The following is a 15,188-nucleotide window of genomic DNA, read 5'->3' as shown; positions in this document are numbered from 1 at the left end:
CTCTCCGCTCATGTCCTCTCCTCTCATATCCACTCCTCTCATGTCCTCTCCTCTTATTTCCACTCCTCTCATGTCCTCTCCCCTCCTCTCCCCTCATGTCCTCTCCCCTCATGTCCTCTCCCCTCATGTCCTCTCCCCTCATGTCCTCTCCCCTCATGTCCTCTCCCCTCATGTCCTCTCCCCTCATGTCCTCTCCTCTCATGTCCTCTCCTCTCATATCCACTCCTCTCATGTCCTCTTCCCTCCTCTCCGCTCATGTCCTCTCCTCTTATGTCCACTCCTCTCATGTCCTCTCCCCTCCTCTCCTCTCATGTTCTCTCCTCTCATGTCCTCTCCCCTCCTCTCCGCTCATGTCTTCTCCTCTTATATCCACTCCCCTCATGTCCTCTCCTCTCATGTCCTCTCCCCTCATGTCCTCTCCCCTCATGTCCTCTCCCCTCATGTCCTCTCCCCTCATGTCCTCTCCGCTCATGTCCTCTCCGCTCATGTCCTCTCCCCTCCTCTCCTCTCATGTCCTCTCCCCTCCTCTCCGCTCATGTCTTCTCCTCTTATATCCACTCCTCTCATGTCCACTCCTCTCATGTCCTCTCCCCTCATGTCCTCTCCCCTCATGTCCTCTCCCCTCATGTCCTCTCCCCTCATGTCCTCTCCGCTCATGTCCTCTCCGCTCATGTCCTCTCCCCTCCTCTCCGCTCATGTCCTCTCCTCTCATATCCACTCCTCATGTCCTCTCCCCTCCTCTCCGCTCATGTCCTCTCCTCTCATGTCCTCTCCCCTCCTCTCCGCTCATGTCCTCTCCTCTCATGTCCTCTCCCCTCCTCTCCGCTCATGTCCTCTCCTCTCATATCCACTCCTCTCATGTCCTCTCCCCTCCTCTCCGCTCATGTCCTCTCCTCTTAAGTTTTCTCCTTTCCTCTCATGTCCTCTCCCTTCAGGGAGGGAAGAGAGAAAAGTGATAGAGAGACAGGGGACTGCAGAAAGAGAGAAAGAGAGACTCGGCTGGGCTTTGGTCTGGATAGTTCCTGGCTAGAGTTACTACCCAAACATGTCCAGCACACTAAAACAAAGAGGTCATGAGAACGTTTTATCATCATGGTTTAGAAGCAGCCAGCTCTCCTCACCACTACTGCGGTTGGATCAGTGTGTATGGAAAGAAGTGCTATCCACATTGTCCCCCTGTATTCAGCTGTATTCAGCTCCATACAGCCTGCTCACTAAAGGAAACAACGTTTTCCAAGACTGTAGTGTTTCAATTCAGGTGACGCTGTTGTATTGAGGGAGACACTGATGAGTAGACGTGAATATTGAGTATAAAATAACTGCATTTTGAAACCATTTCTAAATTCCTGCCGGCTGCGGCTCCCAGCACCCAGACCTGTCTGAGTGTATTCTGATATCTGTGTTTCTCCTTATGTGACAGACGTTACGCTACGTTGCTTTCATAAAACAGTTAATGGTACCACATGAATGCAGTGGAATGTAATATGGAGGGTCTGGAGTGAATCTGTGGTTGCGTCCCAAATGGCACCCTATTGCCTACATAGTGGACTATGGGCCCTGGTCAAAAGTAGTACACTACGTGGGCAATGAGGTGCCATTTGGGACGCAGCTGTGTGTTACATAACAGGAGGCCAATACCCAGAGACAGACGTAATGCTGCTACTGCTCAACGTCTCAGCGCCGTTATTTGGGCAAACCCTGTCTCTCTTCATTACCATCTCTCTCTCTCTCTCTCTCTCTCTCTCTCTCTCTCTCTCAACCTGGTGACTCCTCTCTCTCTCTCTCTCTCTTTTTTTCTCTCTCTCTCTCTCGCCCACCCCTGGATAGCTCTCTGGAAACAATGTGCTTTCCTTCTCAGAGCTCTTCTGTTTAACTTCCTGAGTTAAAAAGTGCCACGTGTTTCCAGCCTTGCTGCCCTATTAAGGAGCTAGATAACTACCGAGGAGAAATGTTTTTATCTTTAATCTGAGAGCAGACTTTAATCTGTTAATCTGTTTCCTCCTCCTCAGATTCTCAGTTCCCCATCGACATCTCTCCTGTGAAGAAAGACCATGACTTTCTGGACAACGACCTGGTGGAACCTCTCTGCCGGTGAGTGGATTAAACCTGGTTGGGATTTTCCAAGACGACTTCCATACCGATTGCAGTGTCATTCAGTTGACATTGAATGTGTGAGATTGTATGCCAGTCAGTAAGGTAACACCAGAGAGAGCTGAGTGGTTTGAGCCTCAGGGACGTGAAATGGATCAACATCGCTTAAACTGACAGAGCGATAATCACTTGTGAACAACAAGCACGTCACTCACGCATCTAGGAGTCCTTTTACTAAACAGACGTCACAGGAAAAAACAGCAACACAACAGATTAGCCAACCTGCCAGACCAGAGGGGTATACTGCAAAGTAAGATCAATGCGTTAGCCAGCTAACTTAAATATAGTGAAATAACTTTTTATTTTATGGTAAGATAAAATTGAAATAGGCATTGTCTAATTGACTCATGAACCAGAAAATCAATAGTTATGTCTGTGCCCATTTTAACCTGTTTCTGTCTGGCAAGACTAGTAGTCAAGCTCAACCTCACCATTGTTTCCCCTCTGCTATGCCAAGACAGTAACGGTCTCTGATTGGGTTCAAAACAGCCCTTTAGTTCCCCATGTTGCCCTATATTGCTATGGAAACTTTCCCCAGAGACGGTCAGCAGAGAGAAGGTCTGCGTCTGAAATGGCACCCTATTCCTTATATAGTGCACTACTTTTGTCCAGGGCCCACAGGAATTTGTCAAAATAGTGCACTACAAAGGGAATAGGGTGCTATTTGGGATGAAACCAAGGTAGGAGGAGGGAAGGGCTGCCTTCACAACCTAAAACACTGTGACGCTAAACAACACTTAAGCAACTCATCTGCATTCCAAACTAGCCCTGGAGACAATGCCTCCCAGCTCCCACCTCCCTGTGACTCTGTCTCCCTGTGAGTGTCACCCCCATACACCATCCCGGACTCAAACATGCTGTTTGCCTGTCACTGTGTGGTGAGCAGAGTAACACTTCCTGTCTTCACACTGACCACAGAGCTGAGAGGAACAGATGGATACAGTATGTCACACTCTCCACTGCTGTTTTCTCTTTGATCCCTGGTTATTCAGGCTCTATTATGCTCTATAGTCAAAGCTTTTTAGTCTTGAGACGTTAGGGGCCCTCAACACTCTCTATAGGCTCTACACGCTCCAACAGCTTCTGTAAGGGCCATGGGAGCTAACCTGAAATGGCAACCTATTCCCTATAGTGCCATACATTTAACTAGAGCTCTATGGGCCCTTGTCAAAGTAGTGTACTATATAGGGAAAATGGTACCATTTGGGACACAGATCTCCAGCCCTACTGTATCCTGGTGGCTCCAGTGCAGCAGGAGGAGGCTAGCCTCGTCTAACTCTGCTACATCTGGGAAAGGGAAAGAGAAAGGTGGATATACATAGTAAGTTGTACAACTGAATGCATTCAACTGAAATGTGTCTTCCGCATTTAACCCAACCCCTCTGAATCAGAGAGGTGCGGAGGCCTGCCTTAATTGACATGCACGTCTTCGGCTTTTCACTGTCACTGAATCCACGTGAACCCTGCATGGGACAGCATCTGGAGTGGTAAAACGTTACTACTATCATACCACAAATCTTCCATCGAGCACTATTTTGTCCTTTTTCCGTGGGATTGGTTAGGAATGTGGTGTTATGTTTTCCTCTGTAGTTGTAGTTGTTGTCGTTGTTGCTTTAGGCAGGGCAGCTTGTTGGCCTGATTGTCTCTGCCTTATTTACCTCTACAATAGGCCAGCCTTCCCTACTGTCAGTTAGCTAGCTGTCCCACAGGCCCCTACTCTCAGCCAGCAAGCTGTCTCACAGCCCCCTACTCCCCTACTCTCAGCCAGACTAGCTGACTCACAGCCCCTTACTCTCAGCCAGACTAGCTGTCCCACAGCCCCCTACTCCCTTACTCTCAGCCAGACTAGCTGTCCCACAGGCTCCTATTCCCCTACTCTCAGCCAGACTAGCTGTCCCACAGGCTCCCATTCCCCTACTCTCAGCCAGACTAGCTGTCCCACAGGCTCCTACTCCCCTACTCTCAGCCAGACTAGCTGTCCCACAGGCCCCTACTCTCAGCCAGCAAGCTGTCTCACAGCCCCCTACTCCCCTACTCTCAGCCAGACTAGCTGTCCCACAGGCCCATACTCTCCTGCTCTCAGCCAGACTAGCTGTCCCACAGGCCCCTACTCCCCTACTCTCAGCCAGACTAGCTGTCCCACAGGCCCCTACTCCCCTACTCTCAGCCAGACTAGCTGTCCCACAGGCCCCTACTTCCCTACTCTCAGCCAGACTAGCTGTCCCACAGGCCCCTACTCCCCTACTCTCAGCCAGACTAGCTGTCCCACAGGCTCCTATTCCCCTACTCTCAGCCATGCTAGCTGTCCCACAGGCCCATACTCTCCTACTGTTTGTGAGATATATTGTAAATTCCCATTGTTACATTAGCAATTTGTGGGTGAGATTGAATTGAAACCAACTTTAACAGTTATGGAGCTGTTTAGAGCTGGTTAGCCCCGATAACATCAACATGAACCTAGTTTCCTTTGTGTTTAGGAATTCTACTGGATAGAAGGACAGAGTGACTAAGAGGGAGCATGAACAAGAAGTCTGTGTGCAGCTGAGGAAGCAACATAGACTAGTCCGTTAGGTGTTGCTGGAGAATTTCTGTGAACCACAGGCGAATAGATTAATGACTACCACAGCAGGCTACCCTCAGCCCCTCAGGACCTCAGCAGTCTTCACCAATTAGGTCCCTGTCAGGGAGAGAGAGGCCAGAAGCAGACAGACAGGCAGGAAGATAGAGAGAGAGAGAGGCCAGAGCATCTGCCCATTAAGCTATTAGCCACAGTTAGCAGGCATGATTAGGTTTGGACTGTGTAGTCGTCAGCCCCACAGTCATTTAGCTCCTGGACTGGAGAACAGATCGAACTACACTGGCTGACTGTGTCTATTCCTGGTGACTTCTCTCGGAGAGAAGGATGAACTCTGATGATGTTATTGTTTACATCCATTTGGCTTGTTTCTCTTCCAGGCGACTCAACACCTTGAACAAGTGTGCCTCTATGAAACTAGACGTCAACCTCCCTAAGAAAAAGGTAAGTTGAGGTTTTAATTATTATTATTATTATTATTATATTATGACCGCTATGATCCTGTTCATTTGCGCAGTGATAAATGTATAACAGCTTTAGTCAAAGGATATTATGTATACCTTTCTAAGGTATTATGGTAATAAATACTGAAGATATTGGCCAACACAAAACTACTCCTCTTAGCCCCCTACCCTTCCATTCCTCTACCCTTCCATTCCTCTACCCTTCCATTCCTCTATCCTTCCATCCCTCTATCCTTCCATCCCTCTATCCTTCCATCCCTCTAACTCCTGTGATATGTGAGATCTGTCCATTGTTGTATTCCCTAAAGGCGGTACTACTTCTGACCAGTGCCCTGATCAAAAGAAGTGTAGTGTAAGGAATAGGGTGCCATTTGGGACGCAGCCATCACCTCTTCCTTCAGTGTGGAGGGAAGCCCCTCAAGGCTTCAGGATGTTTCCTATTGGTTTATTTATGGCTGTAGAACCAGATAAGTGCTGTTATATCGTCATGATTATGTGATCGATATAGAACTGTAATGTGATTATAACTGAACAGACACATCCTCTGGTTCCGTTTTTTACTGTTTGGAAAAAAACGCAAATTACATTTGCCTCTCCTTCCTGGAGAAGATACAGATAGACAGGCTGTGATGTCACACCCTCACAGATCTCACAATCAAAATATCTAGATACATCTGTCCCATCAGCTCATAACTACAACCAATCAGTCGGATTGTATCTTGTTGTGTTGACAACAGTGTACTGACAGCGCTATGGGTCTTCTCCCTTCCTGTGTGTCCAGAGGGAAGACTCGGATGAGTGTGTTTATGTAACTGTTAACAGGTTTAGATTTCTACCTGACAAGGTGATGTGTTGATAATTGATTTTGTGTTGTCTTCCTGTGTATTCAGAGTGAAGACTCTGATGAGGAGGACCTGTTTGCCATCAGTGACAGATGGACGTTTGAGTGTACGAGCCGCCGCTGGTCAAGACTAAAGGGGGAGGGGCATAGTCCCAGGGAGGGGGAGGGGCAGGCCCTGCAGACCACCACCAGTAGCGAGAGTGTTCTAACTGACCTCAGCGAACCAGAGGTCTCATCTCTCCACAGTGAGAGCAGTGGGGGGAGTGGCCACCAGGCTATCAGCACAGAGGAATCCGACAGCTCTAACCGGAACTACTACGACTCTGCAGCGATGCCTGAACCTGACTCCACCTCCCTTACCCTACCGCACCTCCCCTACTACGGCTCGCTGCCCGCCAAAAACGGCCGCGCCGGACGGACCCGAGCCAAGGACTTCCTGCACCGCATGGAGACACTACGTTCCCGGGGCACGCTGGGTAGGGGGCATTGCAAGAAGCTGGTGATCAGCGCTCCGGTACTGCAGACAGAGCCACAGGCCCTGAAGACGCTGCGCTGCGTGGAGATCACCAATGAGGACAGGTCGGGGGCGGAGGTAACCACTGGGGGACCTATCCTAGGGCTAACCCCCCAGTGCCCCTCCAGCAGCGAGGGCAGCCACTCCAGCGGCAGCACTGTCTCATCCCCCAGTCTGCAGGAGAGGAAGCCCCACTCCCAGCGGACGGACCGGTCCGACGCCAAGCGCAGTGGCATGTATCTGGAGGACTTGGCCGTGTTCTCCAGCCTGCAGCGGATCGGTGGCGTGGCCCAGGGGAAGAGGGGTGTGGCCGAACACAATCAGCGTAACGAGTTCCGCTCCTACGAGAACCTGGTGGTCCACATCCCCAAAGACCACAAGCCTGGCACCTTCCCCAAGGCCCTGTCCATAGAGAGCCTCTCCCCCATCCTGGGGGCCTCTGTCCCCTGCCACAGCAACCACATCAACCCCCTGGAGCCCCAGTCCAACCCCCACCCTACCTATAACCCAAGGGAGTTCTACCACCGTCCACTCACCCAGTTCTGCCCACGGGGCAGTAGGATCAGTGTGTACGACAACGTCCCTGGGTCTCACCTCTATGCCTCTACTGGAGACCTGCTGGACCTGGAGAAGGAAGACCTGTTCCCCCACCTGGATGACATCCTGCAGCACGTCAACGGCCTGCAGCAGATAGTGGACCGCTGGTCCAAGAACATTCTGCCCTCTGCAGGCCTGGACGGACAGGGGACCCATCCTGCAGGTATGCAGTCTTCCAGCCAGATCACGCTGGACTTTGAGGGGACGTCTGTTCTGGAGGGACAGAGCACATCCAGTGACGGGGACAGAGACGCCGTGTCCCTCATTGAGACTCACTGTACAGGACACAGAGAGAGGAGGGACTCAGGGGTGGGAGCATCACTAACCAGACCCAACCGGTAAGAATCATAGTCCTCAAATGGTTATTAACATCTCAGTTTTTAGTTCCTTGTAGAAATCCTTATCCTGTCGTTATTTCCATGCTGACAGTGCTGAATACTTACTCAAAACGTCCGCCTTTTAGAGGTGAAGTCTAGTGAATGATTTGTGGCCAGTTTCAGTAGTTTGATACATTTACAAATCTTCAAGTTGACATCATTGTCCAAGCTTGCATCCCAAATGGAACTCTATTCACTACATAATGCACCTTTTCCCTGCATACTTTCCTATGGGGATCTGGTCAAAAGTAGTGCACTATATAGGGAATAAGGTGCAATTTGGAATGTATACTAACTGTTGTCCTCTCTCTCTTTGGCATTAGTCTGCGATGGCCCAGCTTCCAGATGTCCAACCGGCTCAGCCACTCAGTGGCCTCGCTCCAGATCACCAACCAATCAGCAGGCCAGCTCAGCCTGCTGCAGAAGTTCTCTCTCCTCCGCCTCACTGCCATCATGGAGAAATACTCCATGTCCAACAAACACGGATGGACCTGGTGAGTACTATCAATCATTCAAGCCAAGCCTGTCAAGGCTGCACCCTATTCCTGTGTGTGAGTAGAAATGGGACTCATCCTGTGTGTGTGAGTAGACAAGGGACTCATCCTGTGTTGTCTCTCTGTCAGGTCAGTTCCAAAGTTCATGAAGAGGATGAAGGTTCCAGACTACAAGGACAAGAATGTGTTTGGTGTTCCTCTGATCGTTCACGTCCAGCGCTCTGGTCAGCCCCTCCCCCTCAGTCTGCAGCAGGCCCTCCGATACCTCAGGAGCCAGTGTCTAGACCAGGTAGACTGTCAGTAGAGTGTAGACTGTCAGTCTCTCTCTCCGTAGAACCGGTCAGTCTGTCAGTGTCTAGACCAGGTCTGTCTGTCTGTCTAAACGTTCTGCTCTACTCCATCTGTAGGTGGGTCTGTTCCGTAAGTCTGGTGTGAAGTCTCGTATCCAGGCGCTGAGGCAGATGAATGAGTCGTCTCCTGATGATGTCAGCTACGAGGACCAGTCAGCGTACGACGTAGCAGACATGGTTAAACAGTTCTTCAGAGACCTGCCTGAACCTCTACTGACCAGCAAGCTGGGAGAGACCTTCCTACACATCTACCAGTGTAAGGACTGATACACACACACACACACACACACACAGACAGACAAATCATACTACGGTATCTCTCGCATGGTTGGAAATTTCAACCACTATTTCTGTCTCACTCTCATTCCCTCTCTCTCCTCTCTTCTCCTCTCCTGTCCTCTCCTCCAGATGTTCCTAAGGACCAGCGGTTGCAGGCTGTGCAGACGGCCATCATGCTGATGTCAGACGAGAACAGGGAGGTGCTCCAGATGCTGCTCTGCTTCCTGTCTGATGTTACTTCCTCTGTGGAGGAGAACCAGATGACTCCCATGAACATCGCTGTGTGTTTGGCCCCGTCCCTGTTCCACCTCAACATCCTGAAGAAGGACAACCTCTCTCCCAGGTACACGCGCGCGCGCACACACACACACACATCACCTGATCAGCCCTAAAGTAAGACCAAACAAGGCACCATGGACTGTTCCTCCAGCAGTGTGTATAATAGACTGATACAACTATAACCCACTGGGTCTTGTATTTGGGTCACCTTGCTGTGCTCTATAATAAAGAATGATCCTATATACAGTATGCCCTACTTTTAGACTCGCCAGTGATGATGTCCTCCTAACTAGGTCTCTATGAAGACTGATGTTAACCAGGGGGAGTCTGGCTCAGGCATCAGGGGTCAACTACAGTGGAATAACTAACTACAGTAGACTGGCTATTTGGTTCTGGCCTGTTTTTATTAAGAAGGTTCTGGAGCTCCAGGGTACTCTTTAAAACAGTGTTTTATGACATCACGCTGTGTACAAACAGAAACCTCTCATTTAACTAACTGGTGGAAGTGATTCTTTAAGGATTACAGGATCAAAGGGACAGCATGCAGAGAGAGATGTTGAGATGACCGGGGGGAGAGGATTGGAGAGGAAGAGGATGGGAGGGAGAGGATGGGAGGAGAGAGGGAGAGGATGGGAGGGAAAGGAGAGAGAGAGGGAGAGAATGGCAGAGAGGAGGAGAGAGAGAGGGAGGGAGAGGATGGCAGGGAGGAGAGAGAGAGAGGGAGCGGATGGGAAGGAGAGGATGGGAGGGAGGGAGAGGATGGGAGGGAAGGAGAGGAGAGAGGCTGGGAGGGAGGGAGAGGGGAGAGGATGGCAGGGTGGAGAGAGGGGGGGGGAGAGAGAGAGAGGATGGCAGGGAGGAGGGAGAGGAGAGAGAGAGGATGGCAGGGAGGAGAGGGAGAGGATGAGAGAGGAGAGAGAGAGAGAGAGGAGAGGATGGGAAGGAGAGGAGGGGAGAGGGGGGAGAGGGATGGGAGGGAAAGGAGGGAGAGGATGGAAGGGAGAGAGAGAGGGAGGAGGGAGAGGATGGGAGGGCGAGGAGGATGGGAGGGACGGAGAGGGGAGAGAGGGAGAGGATGGCAGGGAGGAGAGAGAGGGAGAGGATGGGAGGGAGAGGGGGGAGAGGGAGAGGATGGGAGGAGAGAGAGAGGGAGAGGATGGCAGGGAGTAGAGAGAAGGAGAGGATGGCAGGGAGGAGGGAGAGGAGGGAGAGGAGAGAGGGAGAGGATGGCGGGGAGGAGGGAGAGGAGAGAGGGAGAGGATGGCGGGGAGGAGGGAGAGGAGAGAGGGAGAGGATGGCGGGGAGGAGGGAGAGGGGAGAGGATGGCAGGGAGGAGAGAGAGGAGAGAGACGGAAAGGATGGCAGGGAGAGGAGGGAGAGGATGGCAGGGAGGAGGGAGAGGAGAGAGAGGGAGAGGATGGCGGGGAGGAGGGAGAGGAGGGAGAGAGAGGATGGCGGGGAGGAGGGAGAGGAGAGGATGGCAGGGAGAGGAGGGAGAGGATGGCAGGGAGGAGGGAGAGGAGAGGGAGAGGATGGCAGGGAGAGGAGGGAGAGGATGGCAGGGAGGAGGGAGAGGAGAGAGACGGAGAGGATGGCAGGGAGGAGGGAGAGGAGAGAGAGGGAGAGGATGGCAGGGAGAGGAGGGAGAGGATGGCGGGGAGGATGGAGAGAAGAGAGAGGATGGAGGGAGATGAGAGAGAGGGAGAGGATGGCGGGGAGGAGGGAGAGGATGGCAGGGAGAGGAGGGAGAGGATGGCGGGGAGGAGGGAGAGGATGGCAGGGAGAGGAGGGAGAGGATGGCGGGGAGGAAGGAGAGGAGAGAGGGAGAGGATGGCGGGGAGGATGGAGAGAAGAGAGAGGATGGAGGGAGATGAGAGAGAGGGAGGAGGGAGAGGAGAGAGAGGGAGAGGATGGCGGGGAGGAGGGAGAGGAGAGAGAGGGAGAGGATGGCAGGGAGGAGAGAGGGGGAGGAGGGAGAGGATGGCGGGGAGGATGGAGAGGAGAGAGGGAGAGTATGGTGGGGAGGAGGGAGAGAAGAGAGAGGATGGAGGGAGAGAAGAGAGAGGGAGAGGAGGGAGAGGATGGCGGGGAGTAGGGAGAGGAGGGAGAGGATGGCGGAGAGGAGAGAGAGGGAGAGGATGGTGGGGAGGAGGGAGGGAGAGAGAGAGGGAGAGGATGGTGGGGAGGAGGGAGAGAGAGGGAGAGGATGGCGGGGAGGAGGGAGAGGAGAGAGAGGGAGAGGATGGCGGGGAGGAGGGAGAGGAGAGGGGGAGAGGATGGTGGGGAGGAGGGAGAGGATGGCGGGGAGGAGGGAGAGAGAGGGAGAGGATGGCGGGGAGGAGGGAGAGGATGGCGGGGAGGAGGGAGAGGAGAGAGAGAGAGAGAGGGAGAGGATGGCGGGGAAGGAAGAAGGACAGGAGAGAGAGGGATAGGAGCCGTGACGAGTGGGTGTCTCAGCTGCATGGTGGACTCTGTTAATCTCTTAGGTTGGGAGGGAGGTTAACTACCTGTATTCAGTGGGAGAGAGGGAAAGGGTTAATGCGTTCATTTGGCACCTCGGCTGATGGACTCTGGCTGCTGTGTTCATAATTGTCTCATTACCCATGATCCTCTGCTGTGTTAGTAACTGTTATTCATGATCCTCAGGGCCATGCAGAGGAAGTACACAACAGGACGGCCCGACCAGAAGGACCTGAATGAGAACCTTGCCGCGACGCAGGGACTTGCCCACATGATCATAGAGTGCAACCGACTGTTTGAGGTAATAGACCTAAATAGAATACTTCATTAATAATCAACAATGCTACTAAGATGCCTTAGATACATTGGATGTCATAAAATGTTCTAAGTCTCATTATAAAACATTAAAAAGCCTCATACCTGCTGACAGGTAAGATATAAAGCATTATACCTTCAGCCTTTTATGTGTTATCGAACCATTTAAAAACCTTGTTTTGTCATTTAGAAGACGCTTTTATCCTTAGCGACCTGATCTCTGATTGATCTTTCTTCTCCAACCAATCAGATTCCCCACGAGATGGTGACTCAGTCCAGGAACTCGTACGTGGAGGCGGACCTTCACGCTCCCACCTTAGAGGAGCTCTGTAGACAGCAGCAGGAGGAGGACGATGCGTCCTACCAGACAGAGGCCAGACCCTGCCAGACACACTCCGAGACCAGACCTCAGAACCTGTACCAGAGCTACGTAGAGAGCAGGCTGCAGGAGCTCCTGAAGGAGGCCAGAGAGAAGGCTAAGGGCTGGGTGTCCTGCACCAGCTCAGACAACACTGAGCTCTACTGTAAGAAGGTGGGTGATGGGAACCCTTTGCGGCAGTGGCGTGTGGCGGTGGAAGTGGAGGCCCCTCCCTCGGTTTTGTTGAACCGCGTGCTGCGAGAGCGCCACCTGTGGGATGTGGACCTGCTACAGTGGAAGGTAGCTGAGACTCTGGACAGACACACTGAGGTGTTCCACTATGTCCTCAACCGCATGCCCCCACACCCCAGCAGAGACTTCCTGGTCCTACGGTGAGTGTGTGGGTTTGCGTGTGCGTGTTTCTATTTAGAATTTTGACATTTACATTTCAACTTAGAGGAAAGGTGAATCCCCAAGAGCATGTTAAATGCAATGTTTGTTGTTTCTGTAGAGCACACATCAACATAAAGCCCTGTCTGTTCTACCTGTCTGTACTGAATGAAGCTGACTCTCTTTCTGTCTCTTTCTGTCAGGTCGTGGAGGACTGACCTTCCCAAGGGGACGTGCGCATTGGTGTGTGTGTCTGTAGAACATGAGGACTGTCCCCGGGTCGGTGGGGTGAGGGCCGTGGTTCTAGAGTCCAACTACCTTCTAGAACCCTGCGGCTCTGGGAAGTCCAGACTCACTCACATCTGCAGGGTGGACCTCAAGTGAGTCCACACCTAACATACATTAGCATATACTGTATAAATATAGTTCATTATTTTCAGAAGATTGTGTAGTTGTTGTTGTTGTTGGTTTTGTTTGAACCTGACCATGTGTTTTTGTTGATCCAGGGGGAGGAGTCCAGAGTGGTACAACAAGGCCTTTGGTCACCTCTGTGCTGCTGAAGCTGCTCGTATTCGCAACTCCTTCCAACCAATCAGCACAGAGGGGCCAGAGACCAAGATCTGACATTAGAGTCTTCTGTCCATAGAGCTAGACCCACACATACCTGGAGGGAACTAGACCCAACCTTGCTTAGCCTAGAACTAGTGTAACCGAGTTGGATTTGTAACCTCACTCCCCAACCTGAAATGTCTCCACATGTGCTATCGAACTGCTAACTTTTCGGTATCGAAGTTGGCTAAGACGTTGTCAAGATACTGGTCCAGTAAGGATTTGTGAGTGAGGAAGCTATACCAAGGAAGCACAGTGACGTCTGTTACACTAGAGAATGATGTCTGGAGCTAGACCCATCCATGCCTTCCATGGCCTGCCAACCATGTCTGGAGCTAGACCCATCCATGCCTTCCATGGCCTGCCAACCATGTCTGGAGCTAGACCCATCCATGCCTTCCATGGCCTGCCAACCATGTCTGGAGCTAGACCCATCCATGCCTTCCATGGCCTGCCAACCATGTCTGGAGCTAGACCCATCCATGCCTTCCATGGCCTGCCAACCATGTCTGGTGCTAGACCCATCCATGCCTTCCATGGCCTGCCAACCATGTCTGGAGCTAGACCCATCCATGCCTTCCATGGCCTGCCAACCATGTCTGGTGCTAGACCCATCCATGCCTTCCATGGCCTGCCAACCATGTCTGGTGCTAGAGGAGTATATATTCATAGAGTCCTGAAGCCAATAGGCAGAGCTGCAGCGCTAAAGAATAAAATAGACCATGCTGACGAATGGTTAAAACCAGGGGGTGGCCGCCCTATCGCATCTGACCGCCGAACATCAGTCGTCATTTTCTATTTATTTCATCACCACCGTTTGTTGAACCCCAGCAGGTGATCTGCTGTTACTGTGCACGGCTAACGCTCATGTTGGTCTGTCTTGACATGTGATGCCAGAACACAGAGACCGAAGAGAGTATGGAGCTTCTCTGGACTCTCTGCACAACGACACAAGAAGACCTTCTTAGGTGCAGGATGTTATTAAGACGTTATTAGGATGTTATTATAAAATTATTATAATTAACCTATTATTATTATTGTTATTATTATTATTTGTATTATTATGACCGATAGGAGAACAAAATGAGGCTCCCAACGTCCATTAGTATTTAGTATTACAGTCATGTCTAAGACATTTAAGCTCTTCAAAGCTTCTGGGAAGCTGTATGTTATTTTATTCATGTAAAATGTCATGCTTTATGTTAGATATGCTGTGTGTGCACGCATGTGTCTGTATATATCTCTGTGTGTGAAAACATACATGCAAGCATACTAGCTGTATATACTGTATATTTGAAAGGCTTAATGCTACAACTTATATATTGATTCCAGCATTGCATCATTGTTATTGTAATTCATACGGTACTAATCTGTAAGCTGGTTTTACTGGGCTTTAACAGTGCTGTGTGTGTCTGAATGGCTGTAATGTTATTCTATATGACCTTAGTGTTTAAGGTTGAAAACTATGCCTGCATCCTAAATGGCACCTTATTTCCTATATAGTGCACCACTTTTTAGCAGAACCCCCATAGGGCTCTGATCAAAATTAGTGCACTATATAGGGAATAGGATGCCATTTGGGAAGGAGCCCATGTGACTCAGGTTTGATCTCCAGACCTGCTGTAGAGAGCTGGCTGGACTGAGCTTCAGTTAAGTTCCAGAGACGAGATTTTTTAATTAAACAACGTAAAAAATGTTTGTGAAACGTTTATATTGCGTGTTTATTTTTCCACAGACAAATGCAATTAGAATGGATTAGGATAGAAACTTAATTGCTCTAAGGGAATTTGCTTAGTTGAAAGTCGTTCTCTTTCACTCCACTTGTAGTTTGTTTGTTTTCAGAGTTGTATGTTCTGCTAGTCAACACCCCACCTCACATGTTGCGTTTTCTACTTTCTACTGCGTTTTCTGCACCCTATTCCCTACATAGTGCACTACTTTTGACCAAAGCCCTAGTTTTGTGCCATGTGGAATGCATTCCAGGCCTTTACTCTATACCACCCTGCATCTCACTGCTGGCTTGCCTCTGAAGCTAAGCAGGGTCAATCTCGGTCGGTCCCTGGATGGGAGACCAGATGCTGCTGAAAGTGGTGTTGGAGGGCCAGTCAATCTTACTTCTGGTAAAAATAAGCAGA

The 15,188-nt window shown here is 50.8% G+C and overlaps 1 protein-coding gene across 10 annotated transcripts in view; it reads left to right on the top strand.

Annotated features, from left to right (window-relative positions):
- The window catches only part of stard13b (StAR-related lipid transfer (START) domain containing 13b), a 98,842-nt gene extending 84,084 nt beyond the window's left edge, over positions 1–14,758 (top strand). For all 10 annotated transcript variants that reach the window (XM_036965807.1, XM_036965809.1, XM_021587774.2 and 7 more), the window contains 11 exons: positions 2,010–2,091; positions 5,107–5,170; positions 6,081–7,480; positions 7,843–8,013; positions 8,143–8,302; positions 8,421–8,619; positions 8,772–8,985; positions 11,568–11,682; positions 11,947–12,446; positions 12,648–12,824; positions 12,951–14,758. In XM_036965807.1, coding sequence (XP_036821702.1) covers positions 2,010–2,091; positions 5,107–5,170; positions 6,081–7,480; positions 7,843–8,013; positions 8,143–8,302; positions 8,421–8,619; positions 8,772–8,985; positions 11,568–11,682; positions 11,947–12,446; positions 12,648–12,824; positions 12,951–13,068 — 3,200 coding nt within the window. In that variant the 3' untranslated portion in view covers positions 13,069–14,758. The remainder of the gene's footprint in view (positions 1–2,009; positions 2,092–5,106; positions 5,171–6,080; positions 7,481–7,842; positions 8,014–8,142; positions 8,303–8,420; positions 8,620–8,771; positions 8,986–11,567; positions 11,683–11,946; positions 12,447–12,647; positions 12,825–12,950) is intronic.
- Positions 14,759–15,188: the final 430 nt, after the last annotated feature.

This window comes from Oncorhynchus mykiss, chromosome 27 (assembly GCF_013265735.2).
Source record: "Oncorhynchus mykiss isolate Arlee chromosome 27, USDA_OmykA_1.1, whole genome shotgun sequence".
NCBI lineage: Eukaryota > Metazoa > Chordata > Actinopteri > Salmoniformes > Salmonidae > Oncorhynchus > Oncorhynchus mykiss.
This window is presented reverse-complemented; position numbering and strand designations above follow the sequence as displayed.